This window comes from Peromyscus maniculatus, chromosome 5, assembly GCF_049852395.1.
Source record: "Peromyscus maniculatus bairdii isolate BWxNUB_F1_BW_parent chromosome 5, HU_Pman_BW_mat_3.1, whole genome shotgun sequence".
In the NCBI taxonomy this organism is placed as follows: Eukaryota; Metazoa; Chordata; class Mammalia; order Rodentia; family Cricetidae; genus Peromyscus; species Peromyscus maniculatus.
In genome coordinates, this window is record NC_134856.1 from 9929508 (window position 1) to 9946796 (window position 17289).

The 17289-nt window shown below is 51.2% G+C and overlaps 1 protein-coding gene across 1 annotated transcript in view; it reads left to right on the forward strand.

Annotated features, from left to right (window-relative positions):
• Positions 1-17289, forward strand: part of LOC102913179 (cyclic nucleotide gated channel subunit beta 1) — a 43463-nt gene that overhangs the window by 9469 nt on the left and 16705 nt on the right. The window contains exons 5-14 of the mRNA XM_076571629.1: positions 24-186; positions 2493-2600; positions 4157-4314; positions 5930-6085; positions 7176-7384; positions 9447-9497; positions 9918-10004; positions 10895-10959; positions 11732-11854; positions 16733-16874. Of these exons, the coding sequence (XP_076427744.1) occupies positions 24-186; positions 2493-2600; positions 4157-4314; positions 5930-6085; positions 7176-7384; positions 9447-9497; positions 9918-10004; positions 10895-10959; positions 11732-11854; positions 16733-16874 (1262 nt within the window). The remainder of the gene's footprint in view (positions 1-23; positions 187-2492; positions 2601-4156; positions 4315-5929; positions 6086-7175; positions 7385-9446; positions 9498-9917; positions 10005-10894; positions 10960-11731; positions 11855-16732; positions 16875-17289) is intronic.

The following is a 17289-nucleotide window of genomic DNA, read 5'->3' on the forward strand; positions in this document are numbered from 1 at the left end:
TCTCCCCTCCTTCCTCTTCCCAGTACCAGCCACGAAAGAGCACCCAGAGGTCCAGGTAGAAGACACAGATGCCGACAGTCGCCCCCTCATCCCAGAGGAGACGTTACCTTCACCGGAGAGACCACCACCCTCTCCTACCAAATCTGACACCCTCAGGGTCCCCGGCTCGGATGCAGCAGCCCACAGGTTAGCCATGATGATTTGCTTGGGCTTCTGTCCTCACGGTGCTGCTAGCCCATTTGACGTGAGGGGAAACAGCAGGCCTGAGATCTCCTCTGCTGGTGGTCCTGAGAAGCGTTCTCAGCGCCCTAGCTCAGACACCCTCAGCTGTGGTACAGAGGGCTGCTCCTGCAGAAATGCCAGTGTTTACACATACACTAAACGTGACAGCCAACTCCTGTCCCCTCTTTGATTTTGTTTTATTTTACATTTTGGCAGAGGATTGCTTCATAAAGAGCACGTATGATTATAAATTGCCAGAGTGCTAGGTCTTGTTTATTTTTCCTCTTATTTTTGTTTCTAGTCCAGGACCTCACATACAAGTCAAGAGCTCACACTCCCAGCATCTCCTAACAATTTAAAAATGCGTTTTTATTCATCGTTTTATTTGTTTAGTGTGTGCATGATCCATGGCATGCGTGCAGGGGTCAGAAACAACTTTGTGGCCATCGATCCTCTCCATCTACCTTTACAAGATTCTGGGGATTGAATTTCGATCTCCGGTTTTTCATGGCGAGCACCTTGACCCACAGAACCATCTCACCCACCAGCACCCAGGGTCTCCTTTTTGAACTAAATCCATTCCTGTGTGCCCCTAGCTGATCACAGTGCTCCTGAGTCCGGCACACTGAACCCCAGTCCTCACGGCTGGGCAGACTCCGTAACCACATTCTGTCCCAACACTCTTCTTCCCTTTTTTCTTCTTTCCTTTTCTCCTTTCTTTTTTTCTTTTTCTCTTTCCTTTTTTCTTTTTTTGAGTCAGTGTCTCACCATGGAGCCCAGGCTTGCTTTGAACTCACAAGTTTCCTGCCTCTGCCCCCCAGGGACTGTGGAGGTGTGCCATTACACCTATCCATCCTAACTTCCTTTATGTGTCCCAAAGGACCTTTCTATGTGAGACCATCCACATGCGTTGTCCTGTTATTCTCATGTGGGGTTCACTCAAGTTTAGGTCCTAAGCCCTCATCCTCTTGTTCTCTGCTCTTCTGACCCTCACTTGACAAGCTGATGGATTGCCTTCATGTGCTAACACGTCTATCTATGTCCCCAGACTCTTGGTTCCGTGTGCTAGCACTGGGCATTTCGTGTTTATATGCTAATCCGAGTCTTTGGGAAGTGGCCATTCTTCCTTTCTGCATTCATTAACTCATGTTCAATAGCACATGAACCGAATCTCAGCACTCAGGAGGCTAAGGCAGGCGGATCACAAGCTTGGAAACAGCTCAGGGCCACATGACAGGACCCTGTTTAAAAATGAAAAAGACAATGAGAGAGAGAAACACACACACACACACACACACACACACACACACACACACACACACACCAGACAGGCACACACAGAGCTACATAGACACACAGGAAATCATCCCTAGATGTTGGCCTGATCTGCGTCCTCCAGGGACCATCTTTGTGTTTCTGTATTGACTTACTCTGCTCCACCCTAAGCAGATCTTTCTCTGAGGCTGGGGATGGCTTTCTTGATAGTGTTAACAAATGTCTGTCTTTCTCTCTTCCCTGGGTTTTTGGATTCCTCCATAGAGCAGCTCACCCCCACTCTTGAGGAAGAGGGTGGGAAAGTCCAGAGAACTAGCCCCGAGGATGCCAATATCAAATAGTACCAAGGGAACCTCTTGCTCACAGTTCATACCACCCCGGCTCTGACCTGTGGACCTGCACATCTAATCAGACAAGATAACTAGTAGCTCCAAATGCAACAGCCTGTGGTCTTCCTGAACGATAGGGGCTCCCCTTGATAACTTAGGCTGCGTTCTCTAGTTAGGAGCATAGACTTAAGAAGGAGGAGACTTGTTCAAGGTCACACCGTGAGCTGGAGACTGGACTCCATGTCTTTGTCTCACAGCTGAAGGGTATGATATGAGGGTGGGGTTGGGGAAACTTGAGATCAGAAATAGGAGGCAGAAGGACAGAAGGACACTTAGGCAGAGACTTAGCTAAGGGACAAGCACCTCTTTACTTCCTTGGGTAGAGTCAGTGCCGCTTATAGAAGAAGAGATGGAAGCAGCTTAGCATTTAAGTGCTGTGCCAAGGTCATGCTGATGCCAAGGTCATGCTGATGCCAAGGTCATGCTGATGCCAAGGTCATGCTGATGCCAAGTCCATGCTGCTCACTGGCCAGGCCACCGAGAGGTGTTCAGGCACTGAGGTCCCAAGACCAGGCCATCTCTCCTCCTAAGAACCAGCGCGAAGGCAGCCATTGCTCCCTTAGCCGGCCTTCTCTGAAGGTGCCGTACCTGTCTGGGTCTCTCCAGGAAGAAGCTGCCTTCTCAGGAGGATGAAGCTGAAGAGCTCAAGGCGCTGTCGCCGGCTGAGTCCCCAGTGGTTGCCTGGTCAGACCCCACCACCCCACAGGAGGCTGAGTAAGTGGAGCCACTCCTGAGTCTCAGAGGCATCAGGTTTGGGATGAGCAGACCAGGAAAGGAGCAGAAACCGGGGTGCTTTCAGAACCCCACAAAGGTGAACTTTATGTTCTAGAGCAGGAAGACAGGAGCAGCTCTCCTGCCCAGGGCTTTGCCAGTTGGTTGGGAGTGGGGGTGGGGTGGGGTGGGGTGGGGGGGAGGCAGCAGGAGAGGGAGGTTGGACTCTAGGCCAGATACGTTCTTTCTAGCTAGCAACAGAGAGGAAGGAGTACCTAGGCAAAATCTCCCCTGCCAAAGATCTTGGCACTGAGCCCCAAATAAGTCAACAGGAGGAAGAAGACCATAGGATCTGCTATAGGTCCCTACCTAGGAGCTTGTGAAATCAGATCCTGGGCTCCACACAGCCCTGGATAGTGGTCCCCAAACCTGCATTTCCATAGAGTTCTGGTGACTTCGATAGCTGGCGTGTGGGACATGGCTGGAGGTCATAGTAGCAGCATTGGAAGCTGAGTCTCCGGCATCTAACTGTCCCCAGGACTGGGTCATGATCAAGTACTTTCCTGAATCAGGTTTTTAGTAACCCTGGTTGATTTTAGTGCTTAGCTTGGGACACTGGCCTAGACACCCTAACAGGCTCTCCAGCCATGACCCTTGTACTGACTACAGGAAACTCGAGGTTGGCCTGCCTCCTTCCTTCTGTCTTTCTTCTATACATAATTTCATTTATGTGTTGTTATTGTATGTGATGTCAGGAGCACATGTGAGCCATGGTACACATGTAGAAGCCAGAGGACGACTCTGTGGAGTCACTGCTCTGACGTTTACGTTGGGTTCGGGATGAGCTCAGGTCCTCTGGCTCATGCAGCAAGCACTTCATCTGTGGAACCATCTTTCTGGCCCTCTCTCCATAATTCTATTCACTTTGTACTTACCAGAGTCGTGAGAAATTCAGGGAATCCCTAAATCTTACACAGTCCAGCTGACATTTTAACACAGTGGAATTATATTTTATGTAGCAGAGCAGGGACATGGTTAGGATTTAACATAAAAAAATATAGCAGGAATCAGACATAATAATAAAAATTACCCTTGGGATCATGTAAGGAGGTTAATATGGAGACCCACATATTAGTTATGTAGGCTAAGCTGCTGTAATAAACAGGCCCTGTTGGTTCAGTGGCTAAGACGACAAGATGTCTCTTATATATTATAGTCACAGCACTACTTGTGTTTTTCAGGTCAGTGGAGACTCTGTTTCATGCAATCATTTAGGGACCCAGGTGGCGGTGACTCTGCTCTCTCCATGTAGCTTATAAGACGCTCTGGTCAAGACCAGAAAGAGAAAACTTCAGCCACGCATGGTGGCACAGGCCTATGATTTCAGCTACTCCGGAAGCTAAGAGAGTAGAATGGGTCTGACACTGTCAGGAAACAATGGGTTGGATCGGCCTCCCTTGGGCTCTGCTAGAAGTGGAGGCATGGGCATGACTCAGCATGGGCCTGGGGTCCTGGGAACCCCTCCTGTTTGGTGTTTAGCCTCAGCCTTGTTCCCACAGTGGCCAGGACCGGGCAGCCTCCACAGCCAGCCAGAACAGTGCCATCATCAATGACCGGCTCCAGGAGCTGGTGAAACTGTTCAAGGAGCGGACGGAGAAGGTGAAGGAGAAGCTCATTGACCCCGACGTCACCTCTGATGAGGAGAGCCCCAAGCCCTGTGAGTGGGTATAGGGGTGGTCACAGGCCAAGGAGGGCGGGGTGCCAGAAGAACCCCGCCACCCACTACGGGGGAAGGTAGCACAAGCGAGTGGTTGGGGTGTATGAGAAAAGCCCAGACCCCCAAACTCTGGATTTGGGCCTTGGATGAGTACTCAGGAGGGGAAGAAGGCCAAAGGCAAACTTGGCCTTCCCACAGCTAGTGGCTTATAGACTCTTCTGCCTCCTTCCCCCACAGGAGCAGACAGTCTCTCTCTCTCTCTCTCTCTCTCTCTCTCTCTCTCTCTCTCTCTCTCTCTCTCTCCCTCTCTCTTTCTCTCTCCTCTTTCTCTCCCCCCACCCCCCATAGCTCTGGCTGTCCTGGAACTCACTTTATAGACCAGGCTAGGCTCGAACTCAGAGATCCTCCTGGGTCTGCCTCCTGAGTTCAGGGATCAAAGGCGCCTGGCAGCACCACCTGGCAGCAGGCAGTGTTTATGTCCAGAGGCATTCATGCCTTGCTGGGGCCAGCTGTATAGTTCTTTTTCTTTATTGAGACAGATCTCTTTCTATAGCCCCGGCTGGTCTGGAACTCACCCAGTAGCCCCAGGTTGGCTTGGAACTCATGGCAATCCTCCCACATGCTGGAATTACAGGTGTGAACCAGTGAGCTGCTCAAGTGTCTCCTGCCTTGACGGAGAAGTCTGGCAGGGTGATAAATGCCTAGAATCCCTAGCACTTGGGAGCCTGAGGCTGGAGAATCACAAGTTTGGGGCCAGCCTGGACTACATAGTGAGATACTATCAGAAACAGAAACAAAGACAGACAAAGAAAGTGAAAGAATGAACTCGAACATGTTTTTCTTTTCTTTTTCTTTTTTAAATAGAGTCTCACTGTGTAAGTCCTGGCTGGCCTGTAACTCACTTTGTAGACCAGGCTGGTCTTGAACTCACTGAGATTCACCTGTGTCTGCCTCCCAAGTGCTGGGATTAAAGGTGTGAGCCACTGTACCCAGCCCAACAAACAAGCTTTTTGTCAGGGATATTTTCTAGGTTTTTCTGACAAGGGTTGTACACTGGGACCCAAATGCCCAAGACAGGTTATCAGAGACTGACTTCACACTCCTAACACTAGAAACACAGCTGTGTTGGACCCCTAAGAGCCAAGGCACAGTGTCACAGACCCACGGGAGGCTGAATCCCAGCCAGATAATGGAGCTGAGTCCTACTCTGAGAAGTCCAAATCAACATGTCCCCAAGTTGGTTGAATCCTTCAGCATTCTGAGTAAGGAAGATGGGAGCATGGACACAAAATGCCCTGCCCACCAAAGGAGCAAGGGGTCCTCTGACACACAGACAGACAGACAGACAGACACTGAGATGAAGCATGCTCTCGGGGAGCACCTCCTGGCTGGGTCTAGGAAGAGCTGCCAGGGACTCCAGACTGCTGTGGAAGGGAGGACCATGGAGTTCTCTCCGGAGGAGCCTATTGGCTTCTGCACTCAGAGTTTATGAGCAAGTCGTGCGTCAGGAAGTGTGGAGACCCTGCTGTCCCAGCTCTGTGGGTGGGACCCTTTTCCTTACACCCTCTATAAAGCCTCAGGGCTGGGTCAGACGGTCACTGATGTCATCCCACAGCCCCAGCCAAGAAGGCTCCAGAGCCAGCCCCAGCCCAGAAGCCCGCGGAGGCAGAGGCAGCGGAGGAGGAACACTACTGTGACATGCTCTGCTGCAAGTTCAAGCGCAGGCCCTGGAAGATGTACCGGTTCCCCCAGAGCATCGACCCACTGACCAGTGAGTGCCCTTGGAGGGGTCCCCCCCATGCACCATGAGAAGGGAGGCAGGGTCCAATCCCATGGACATCCTTGGTTCATGATTCCTTATGCTTTCCAAAATGATTCCGCGTGTGCTTGCCTGGTTCTTTAGCACAAGTCCCCAGGTTGGGAACATAGGCCACACCCATTTTACAGATGAAGAAGCTGAGGCACAGAGGAATGAACTACCTGAAATACAGCCCGTTAAACTCCTCACCTTGACCTTGGCCAAGTGTTGTTTCTAACCTGGCTGTGTGGGCTCAGAGCAGGGTGGAGTTCATCATAGTCTGAAGTGAATTCCCGAGATCCTCTGTAAGCCCATCCCATAGTCCTCCAGTCCACCATCCTCCACATGTGCACCGCACTTCACAGTTCACACCGGAGCTCCTCGTCTCCTCGGCTGGTCATTTCCTGTGACTTTGACAGGATCAAGGCAGGTGCCAGAGAGGAACTTCTTTGAAGTTAAACAGGGAGTCACTCAGGGGTCACCCTGGTGTCTACTGGGTTTCTAAGATACCAAGTGATCTCTAGTCTGTCCGTATATCCACCCACCTATGTGTCCATCCATCTGTCCATCCCCCATGTGTTATTTACTTCTCTGGATTTCCAAAGACAGAAAATTTATTGTCAAAAACTGTTCATGGGCTGGTGAGGTGACTCGGTGGGTAAATGTGCCCCCAGGCCTGGCTACCTAAGCTCCATCCCCAGGAGCCACGTGGTGAAAGAAAACAAGCTCCCGAGAGTTGACCTCTGACCTCCAAAATGCTCTCTGGTACCCTGGTGCTCCACCCCTCTCATAAATAAATGAATGTAATAAAAAAAATGTAAAGCAAAAGGGTCTTTCACTTAGCCATCTGTTATCTGACAATGCCACCGTGCCCCCTCCCCAGAAGACTCTTTCAGGGCCTGTCAGTGACCGCCATGTCCACCTATCCACTCACCCGCTCATCCACCTGTCCGCCCATCTGTCTGTCTTCCATGTGATGAAATCACATGGTTGAACCACACGCGGTTGCCCGGGTGAAGCGCCCTCTCTTGCTGGCCTTCAACTCTGTCCCTGTCCCCCTCAGACCTCATGTACATCCTGTGGCTGTTCTTCGTGGTGCTGGCCTGGAACTGGAACTGCTGGCTGATTCCTGTGCGGTGGGCCTTCCCGTACCAGCAGCCAGACAACATCCACTTCTGGCTGCTGATGGATTACCTGTGTGACTTCATCTACCTCCTGGACATCACCGTGTTCCAGATGCGCCTGCAGTTTGTCAAAGGCGGGGACATCATTGTGAGTCCCAGGCAGGTGGAGGGGGTGACCAGGGCAGACCCTCCAGCCAGGGCCTTCAGGGGAGTGACCTTTAACACTGTGACAGGCGATAAAATGAATGAACAGGGAGATCCCGGGAGCAGTTGTGCATGTTTTTGTTGGTTTGTTGTTTTGCACCTCTTGCGTGGGTTCCAATTATACACATTAGCACCATTCAATGATGAGCTGGTTCCCAGGCCGTCTGATGGAGTTAAGGGGAAGTGGTCCAGAGAACAGCATCGGGGGCGGGTGCACCTGCTGCAGAGTCTAGCTGAAGCCCGCCCCGCCTGAGCTTCAGTGTGGAACAACGCCCCTGAGATGCAAGTATTGCTGTGAGAACTAGATGGTGCATGCAGAGTGCGGGGCACAGGGAGCCGAGAGTCTCCTGCAGAGAGCACAGTGATGATCTGCTCTGTGGATCAGCCTGACCCGGCCCCTTACGGTGAGGAGACCGAAGCCCTAACTGTGACCCTGGTGGCCTGACCCGTGCCTGTATTCCTAGCACTCAGGAGGTCGAGGCAGGGAGAGCTGAGTTGGAAGCTGGACCAGGCTGTGTAGTGAAAGCCTGTCTTAAAAACACAGTGGCTGGGGGTTGGGGGAAAGGGATAGAAGAAAGGAAGGGAAAGAGAGGCAGGCACCCCAGTTCCTGTGGCTGTGAGCAAGTCATTTTCTAAAATTCCACACGGAGGGCTGGGTGTGCACTTGCCTAGCTCCCTGACGCCCCGGGGTCCATCTTCACTACTGCAAAGGGAACAAAAGAAGTCCAGACCACTGCCAGGGTGGGCTTTCTTCTAAAACACTTCTAAGTGGACTTTCCTTCTGGATTAGAGTTTCTTTTGATAAGGGGTAGTGACTTGCTGTAAGTATCCATGGGAGAAGTCAGGCAGTTAGCATACAGAAGGGGGCCGATAAGCAGTCAGAAAATATTAGAGAGAGCTTTTAGCCACTTTCATTACATTGATAAGAATTAAGAGGGACCCAGGCATGGTGGCACACACCTTTAATCCCAGTACCCAGGAGGCAGAGGCAGGGAGCATCTTTGTAAATTCAAGGCCAGCCTGGTCTACAAAGAGAGACTCTGTCTCCAAACAAAATGAGTCAAGGGCTTTGGAGAGATGGCTCAGCAGTCATGGACACTTCCTGCTCTTCCAGAGGACCCAAGTTCAGTTCCCAGCACCCACATCGGGTAGCTACAAGGGATCCAATGCCTTCTTTTGGCCTCTATGGACACACACACACACACACACACACACACACACACACACACACACAATCACATGAAGAAAAATAAATCCTTTAATAAAAATCATTAAATAAAGACAAGAAAATCAATAGTGCTATGAAGATAATTATTAAACTGTGTGAAGTAGAATTCATCCATGGTTGAGGTTTTTTTTTTTTAATGTTATTTTAAAATACAATTCAGTTCTATGTATCAGCCACGGATTCCCTTGTTCTCCCCCCTCCCGCCCCCCATGGTTGAAGTTTTTGAGTGCCATCTTAAGGGTGTTGTATGACAGTTGGCAAAGTAAAATTTAACAGTATAGAAGTTAAGGTTTTGGACGTTGTACCATATGCATTGGATGCCATGGCAAGTGATGCTAAGCCAAGAGCTACTTCACAGGCTGCAAATGCTATTGTTAACGACAGGCACCATGAATTAAAGTGTGATGTGAATCCAAGATGCTTGAGGAGCCTGTGCTAACCCTAGACAGCATATGAAAGTGTTGGTAATAAGCAAGGAGTCCTTGGCCAGCCTCCTCCCTAGCTCCATCAGAGCAGTGGCCAGCTCCTCACAAATCAAGTGGCTAGTAGTCCTGGGAGGAGCTGGGCGCTGAGAGACTAGGTCTCCACTTTCCTCCGTCCATGAGATCGGTCTGGCTGGTGACTCCATCAAGGCTCATTCCCACGGCTAGTTTACCCACCCGAAACCATAAGCCCTTCCCAGCAGCGTGGCTGCGTGCACCTGGGCAGGCACCCTGGCTCTCTCTGGTCAGAACTTAACCTAACACCATTTCCCCATCTCTGTGCCTCCTTCTTCCAGACAGACAAAAAGGAGATGCGCAATAACTATCTGAAGTCTCGCCGGTTTAAGGTGTGTACAGGGGGGATATGGGCGGTTGCCGCTGGGTCTCAGAGGGCCTGAGTATGTGGGGGCCTGTGTCATGTAGTTCCTGGCACATAAGGGGAGGCTAGTCTCATCTTTCATGGGAATGCCCACTAGGCCATACACCTTCCGGGACAGCACGGACTGGGCGGCCCTCACAGAACACCTCTCCACATCTGTGCCTCCACCTCCAATTAGGCAGCAGGGGGTCCCTTACGTTGGTTGGTAACAGAGCTGCATTGGAGATGGGTGCCAAACGGGGTGGGTGGGTGGAAACCTTGTGCCCTCTCATCTGAGGCTGTCCTGAGCCTTCTGACCCTTCTCGTTGGCAGATAGAGACATGCCCCTTAGCCCCCTACCCCCAGGGTCCTGTGCCTTATCCCCTGTGGTCCCCCATTGGGATTTCAGATGGACCTGCTCTGCCTCATGCCCCTGGACTTTCTCTACTTGAAACTCGGAGTGAACCCTCTCCTTCGCCTGCCCCGCTGCCTGAAGGTAAGATTGGCAGGTCCCCGCGGCCTTCGGTTCCTCCGTGCTTGGCATGGGCACTGCCACTTGGGGAAGGGAAGGTGTGCCCAAGAGGAGACCCTGGGGAGGTGAATGTCCTCCAAGCATGCCTTGGTAAGAAGCTTGTTATAGTTGCTGGTGACTTGGGGATGGACACTCTTGTTCATCTCGGATCCAGAGACTTTACAAATTCTAGCTCTTCATTTCCATGACTTGAATGCAGTTCTTACCATCTTAAGGAGAGGAGAACAGAGAGGCTAAGGAACTTGCCCAATGTCACACAGTTAGGCAGGAGTGGGGTCTGGATTTGAATGTAGTTAGTTTAGCTCCAACTCCATCCCTACAGAGCTTCTCATGGAAGGGGCTTCTGCTTTATTATGCACTCTATTCAAAAGATGGGGAAATTGGCCCTTGGAACGTCTGGGTGACTTGCCCAAGGTAACAGGAGTAAGGGTGTGCCAAGGGCAGATCTGAATGCCCAGTACCCATTTCATCAGCACTCAGTGTCATTCCATTTTTTTTTCCCTGGCACTCACTGGTTGGACCCAGGGTCCAAGGAGGATCTCCTTGACACAGGGTGGAGATCTGACAAGTGTCCTTGAATGTGGTCAGGATCGATGGCCACTCAGAGCACTCAGGATTTCCTAAGTGGACTTTTCTAGCTAGCCAATTAAACTTTCGATTCCCCTTACATGATATCAGTGCTCTTTTCCAAAGACAGTAGTTTACTAATGGGGGAACCGTGGTAACAATGGTTACCTGGAGAGAGAAGGCAAAGAAGGTTACCCGGTAGCCATCGGGTAGGGTGGGAGGCAAGGGTAGTGTGCCATGTCCCCAGCAGGCATGGGGCTACCCTGACACCCTCCTCTTCCTCCTAGTACATGGCCTTCTTCGAGTTTAATAACCGCTTGGAAGCCATCCTCAGCAAAGCCTACGTCTACAGGTGAGAGTTCCCCATGCACACATGTGCACATATACATGTCAGTGTGTGCGCACACACACACACACACACACACACACACACACACACACCATACCTCAGACACCCCCACCCCCACCCCCAGGCCTCATGGCCTCTAGAAGCCAGGCCTCTTCTTGGCCCAACCTCTTCTCTGGAAGGATATTTGGTTTGTTTGTTTAGTAAGATCCAGGAATGTCTTATTTACACACCCACACTCACTACTGTGACAAGGACTCTCACAGGCTGACTCAAGTGACAAGTCAGCATTTCTGTGTCGGTCAGGGGAGCGACGCTCCTTGTTCCTGCCTCAGGAAGCACAGAGCTGGCCGGCACCTCTCTGCACACACTGTCTGCTCCCTGCTCCTCCTCGGGCCGTATTTCCCCTTTGACTTTCTTACACTCGTCTCTACAGATTTCTTTGCCGCAGCTGGGTTGAGTGCAGCCATGAATTTTGACAAGGGTCCAGTCAAGTGCCCTGGGTTCAATTTGAACCCCCTCCACAAAGAAAAACCTGATTGACTAAGTGGTGTGTCATGCAGCTGACTACACCTTAGAATTAAAGGAATCCGGCAGAGGAGAGAGAGGAGAGTATGACTGGGTGTCTGACTGGGTGACTGCCTGGGCAGGGTTACGTGGCTCCAGCAGGGAAACCCAGGAGGTGGCTTCGGGGGCTGAGGTCTAGTTCATTCCCTGGAGCGCTGCCCCAGGCCAAGGTGTGACCTCCACGGCTGTGTCTCCCTCTCTCCCTCTGCAGGGTCATCAGGACCACGGCCTACCTGCTCTACAGTTTGCACCTCAACTCCTGTCTTTACTACTGGGCATCGGCCTTCCAGGGCATCGGTTCCACTCACTGGGTTTACGACGGCGTGGGGAACAGGTGAGCCAGGCTTCCCCCAGGCCATCACATGGGCCTCTACAGTCCAAGACAACCTTGCTCCTGAGGAGCCACTCATGGCCAAGGTTCTAGGGCCAAGTTCTCCTTTCCCATCCATCTCCCTAAGCCAAGGTCTCCTGGGAATTGCAAGTGCCAGGAGAGGGTCTGGGCATGAGACGTGTTAGAAAGATCTTCTCAGCACCCCCAAGTCCAGTAGGGTTGGCGAATATACCACACAGACTTTAGTGTGAGGAAAAGTTCAGGGCAGGGGACAAGGGCTCATGGATAAAGATCGTCCCCATAATGTCCTTCCTCATATAAGAAAAAATGGAAATGCCCCTCAGGACTAATGAAAGAGGGTTGCAGGAGGAAGCGGCCTGGTTTCAGAACATCTATGTGATATTGTGTTATTTTACCTCCCTGTGGGGGACCTACTTTTTCAGATTTTAGCATTTCCAAATTTGAGGTATATGGATAATCCATGTATATGTTTAACATGATATTTATTTTTTTACAAAAAGCTGAATTTGGGTTGAGGATGCAGCTCAGTGGGAGAGATCTTGCTTAACATGCACAGGGCCCTGGGCTCAAACTCCAGTACAAAAAAAAAAAAAAAAAAAAAAAAAAAAAAAAGCTGAACTGACTCACTGGTGTGCTATGCAATGGCTGCGTCTTAGAACTGAAGATATGTAACTGGAGAGTGTGTTCCTGGTTTTTCTCCCAGAGCCGGCACCAGCAAAGAATTGCATGTGGCATTACGCATGCATATGTATCCAATATGATGCACAGCAAACAGAAAACTTTAGTTGGTTCCCCAAAGCAAGGCTGTGCAATTTATGCAATATTACACTATGATGTGACTCATGCATGCAACTTGAAATGTTTGAATAGCCACACTATAAACATAAAAGGAGGTGAAATTAATTTTAGTGATGTATTCGGTTAATCCCAATGACAAAATTATCACGTCTATGTGTAATTGCTGTGTTAAGCTTGAGTGACAGATGGTTGACTAGACAGTGACGCGCTTCCTCTATACCTTTCAAAGTCTGTGCACACTTCACGCCCACAGCACATCATTGTACGTGAATCTCTGGCCTCTGGCTCCATTGCCTCCTTATGATATACACGTATTTTAAGTTCTGGGGGTAGGACCCAAGGCTTTCTGTGTGGAAAATAAACAAAATGTTTTTAAGACAGTCCCTCTAAATTGCCCAGGTTAGCCTTGAATTGACTCCATAGCTCAAGTTGGTGTTGAACACTCTACCCTGACCAGCTTCCTGAGTGCTGGGATGCTGCTTAGGAGTCTTGTGAGGAATGGAAAGAACAAAACAAAACAAAATCAGTGAGTGTGAGTGTCTGACTGGTGCCTGGATGCCGGGTCAGTTCCTGCCCCTGCTGGGAAAGCCAGCATGCCAGGAAAGGGTTCAGAACCTGGCCTCTGGAAATTCTAACAACCCAAGCCTTGGAAACAGAAGCTAAGTCTGAGAATCTGTCAACTGTTCTAGGTAGTTTTCTGGCTTTCCTTCAATTCTCAAAGGACTCTGTGTTCGGAATCTAAGAACCCTTTCTCGGTGGCAGGCCAGACTGGCAGCCCTGGAAGGAATGAGCAGGAAGGAGAGGTCAGCAGATTTCTGGAACCTTCTTCCCAAGGACCCAGGGGTCCAGACCTGCTTGCTGACACACTTTCTTTCCCAGGGGAGTCCTCCAAGGACCCCAGATATGTGGACAAAGTGCAGTGACAGAATTTCTTCAAAAACTTCAATAGCATAAACAATAAGTATAAAATTAGCCACCGCCTCCTGGGGGGCCGCTGTGTGCTGAAGCAAGGAACCTCAGAAAACCAGTTCCCACCTATGGCAGTCCACCGTGCTCTGTCCCAGCCTGCAATGATGAGCAGGGACCCACCCAGGAGGTCCCAATGTGTGCCATGTCTGTGGGAGGTTACTCCGATTAGAAACATTTAGGGGGCCAGGCGGCGGTGGCGCATGCCTTTAATCCCAGCACTCGGGAGGCAGAGCCAGGCGGATCTCTGTGAGTTTGAGGCCAGCCTGGGCTACCAAGTGAGTTCCAGGAAAGGTGCAAAGCTACACAGAGAAACCCTGTCTCGAAAAATCAAAAAAAAAGAAAAGAAAAGAAAGAAAGAAAAAAAACATTTAGGGGAAAGCCAGGGCTTTGAGGCCACCTCTCTTTTTTTTTTTTAAAAAAATTTTATTCATTTTATTTTACAATACCATTCAGTTCTACATATCAGCCACGGGTTCCCCTATTCTCCCCCCTCCCACACCCTCCCCTTACTCCCAGCCGACCCCCCATTCCCACCTCCTCCAGGGCAAATCCTCCCCCGAGGACTGCGATCAACCTGGTAGACTCAGTCCAGGCAGGTCCAGTCCCTTCCTCCCAGACTGAGCCAAGGAGGCCACCACTCTTACAACCTTCTGTGGTTCACTACCTAGCTGCCTGAACACTCAGCTTCCCCCACAGTTGGGTTGGCTAGATGGCCAATGGGGAGGCAAGGGCGGGGGCCTGCTCAGTTCTGCCTAAGTTGCTTCATGCGCCCTCTGGTGGCCAGTATTGGTTATGGCAGGCATTGTCCAGGCCGACTGGTCTGTTGTCATCTGATGTCCAGGCTACTGGAGATTGAGCCTGCCTAAGACCTCCCAGGCAGTCTGAGACAGAGTGGGTGTGCATGCGGACACGCGCGCGCACACACACACCCTGCCACAACTCCAGCCACCTTGGCTCCCTCTCAGCATGAGTGCACATTGGGTGCTTGTTCCCACTAAGTAGGAAGCGTCTGGAAGACATGGCCAGTCGCTCTGTTCTCCGAGGGTGCATGGCAGGTGCTGGCAGGCACAGGCACTGTGCAGGCCTTGATGGCTGACTTAGGGCCTGGTTACTTTTCTAGCTGCTCACTTCATCCTCACAGCTGCCTGGAAAGAATGTTCCGCTACTGTGCCCGCTTAATGGAGGAGGAGGCCAGCTGCAGAGAGTGGGAATTGATCCGTGCTAGAGAATGACTCCAGGACAGTGGTTCTCAACCTGTGGGCGACCCCTTTGGGGGTCAAACGACCCTTTCACGGGGGTCGCATATCAGATATCCTGCATGTTATTTATATTATGGTTCATAACTAGCAAAATTACAATTATGACGTGTCAACGAAAATAATGTTATGGTTGGGAGTCCGCACAACATGAGGAACTGTATTAAAGGGTCGCAGCATTAGGAAGGCTGAGAACCACTGCTCTAGGGCCTGCGCCTTTACCTGCACCCTGTGTAAGCAGCAGGTGAGTGGAGGTGGGAAGGCCCCGGAAAGTCAGCTGGCCTGGTCCAGCTGGCCTGCCTCCCCTTGCTGACTTCAGGAAGGACTCAGGCTGGAGCTGTGGTCAGGTGTACCAGGCCGTTAGACAAGTGCAGGGCATTTCCTGTGCCTTTTCCTACACAGTAGGACCTCACCACTTCTACTTCCTGTCCCGGGGACCATAAGCTTATACCGGGGTACCCCAGGGTGTATGATTGCTTAGGGGAGCAGACTGTGCCCTGGGCTCTTGTCAAAGTTCTGGAATGTGCCAGCTGGAGACCATGAGTCCCTTTCACTTTGTGGGCCTCAATTTCCCTATGTGGAAAATAGTGAGGAAGGACAGGGTCAGAAAAGATAAAATTGATGGGTATGTAGTACATGCCCAGACAGGCAGATCTCTGTGAGTTTGAGGCCAGCCTGGTCTATATAGCAAGTTCTGGTCAGCTGGGGCTACATAGTGATACTCTTCCTGCCTGCTGAGAGAGAGAGAGAGAGACAGAGACAGAGACACACACACAGAGACACACAGAGACACACAGAGAGAATGAGAGATAGGATGAGAGAGAGAGAGAGAGAGAGAGAGAGAGAGTATAAGGATGCAGTTGTCCCTCAGTGGCATGGGAACTGGCTCCAGGGCCCCTGAGGACTCAGAACTCCAAGGAAATTCAAGTCCCTTATGTGACGTGGCATAATGTTTGCATGTGACCTGCACAGACCCTCTCAGAGAGAACTCCATCTCTAGAGCCCTCACAATACCACACAGTACAGGGACTCCATGATAGTTGCTGTACTGCATCGTTAAGAAATAGCGACCAAGCCGGGCGGTGGCGGTGGCACACGCCTTTAATCCCAGCACTCAGGAGGCAGAGGCAGGTGGATCTCTGTGAGTTTGAGGCCAGCCTGGGCTACAGAGTGAGTTCCAGGACAGGCTCCAAAGCTACACAGAGAAACCCTGTCTCAGAAAAAAACAAAACAAAACAAAAAGTGACCAAAAGTCTGTACATATTCAGTAAGGACATGAGTTTTCAAATCGGAGGGTGGGGTGACCTGAACCCAACTAGACACGTTTCCCCGCAAATGTTTCCCATCTGCGGCTGGTTGGGTCTGCAGGAGCAAGCCCTTCAGATGTGAGGGCCGGCAGTATCTCCTGGTTCTGTTTTCTTTCTCACTCTCTGTGAGCCAACACCACAGGGGAGAGCAAAGAAAAAGACTGGAAACCGAGGGAGCCGGGTCACCAGGGCCAGTCTGTCTTCCCGCCAGCTCTTCCTTGTGTCTCCTGGAACCTCCTTGGCCCTGCCGGCCTCCCCTTTGCTGACTTCAGGGAGGAGTCAGCCTGGAGCTGTGGCCAGGTGTCTGCTGGAACCTCAGTTCCATATCCATGTCTCGGGGTAACATGTTCTCACAAGGCCGGGGCAGAGCCTCGGCCACACCTGGTAGCATTTGAGGGTGCTGCTGGAGGTGGAGCCACTTTCTCGCACCTGTGGCTGTATGGGGTCCCTCTGGGTGTCTGAACCAGGATCGAAAGGTCGGCTGGGCTGCTCCTGTACTGACCAACGTCCCTTCTCTCATCTCTTACTAGTTACATCCGATGCTACTACTGGGCTGTGAAAACTCTCATCACCATTGGAGGACTGCCCGACCCCCAGACCCTCTTTGAAATTGTCTTCCAGCTGCTGAATTATTTCACAGGTGTCTTCGCTTTCTCTGTGATGATTGGACAGGTAACTGGGGTCACACATCCAGGCACCTGTGGCTCCCCTACCCCAAGCTGGAAACTTCCCTGTGTGTTGTGGCTTTGGGATTGAGTACAGGGAAGACTCCGGCTGAGCCAGGAGCCCACAGCATTTGGGGCAGGAGGATGTCTGTGTCCCAGGACTACCTGAGGTCTTCCTGTTTGAATGCTAGTCCCTTTGGGGAGGACAGTCAGCCAGGTGGCTACGTGGCTTTTTCAAAGGCTGGTGGCCTGGGCTGTGTCCTGTAAGGAAACCCTTTGGAGTCTCTGATATGATGGGTAACTTGTGATCTAGTCAGGGCATGAGGCAACAAATGGAGCCCTCAACGCAAACTTGGAAGGGTCCTACTCTGAGGAGCAATATGCTAGGCTCAGCGTTCCTCCCTGGGGAGAATGTCTGTACA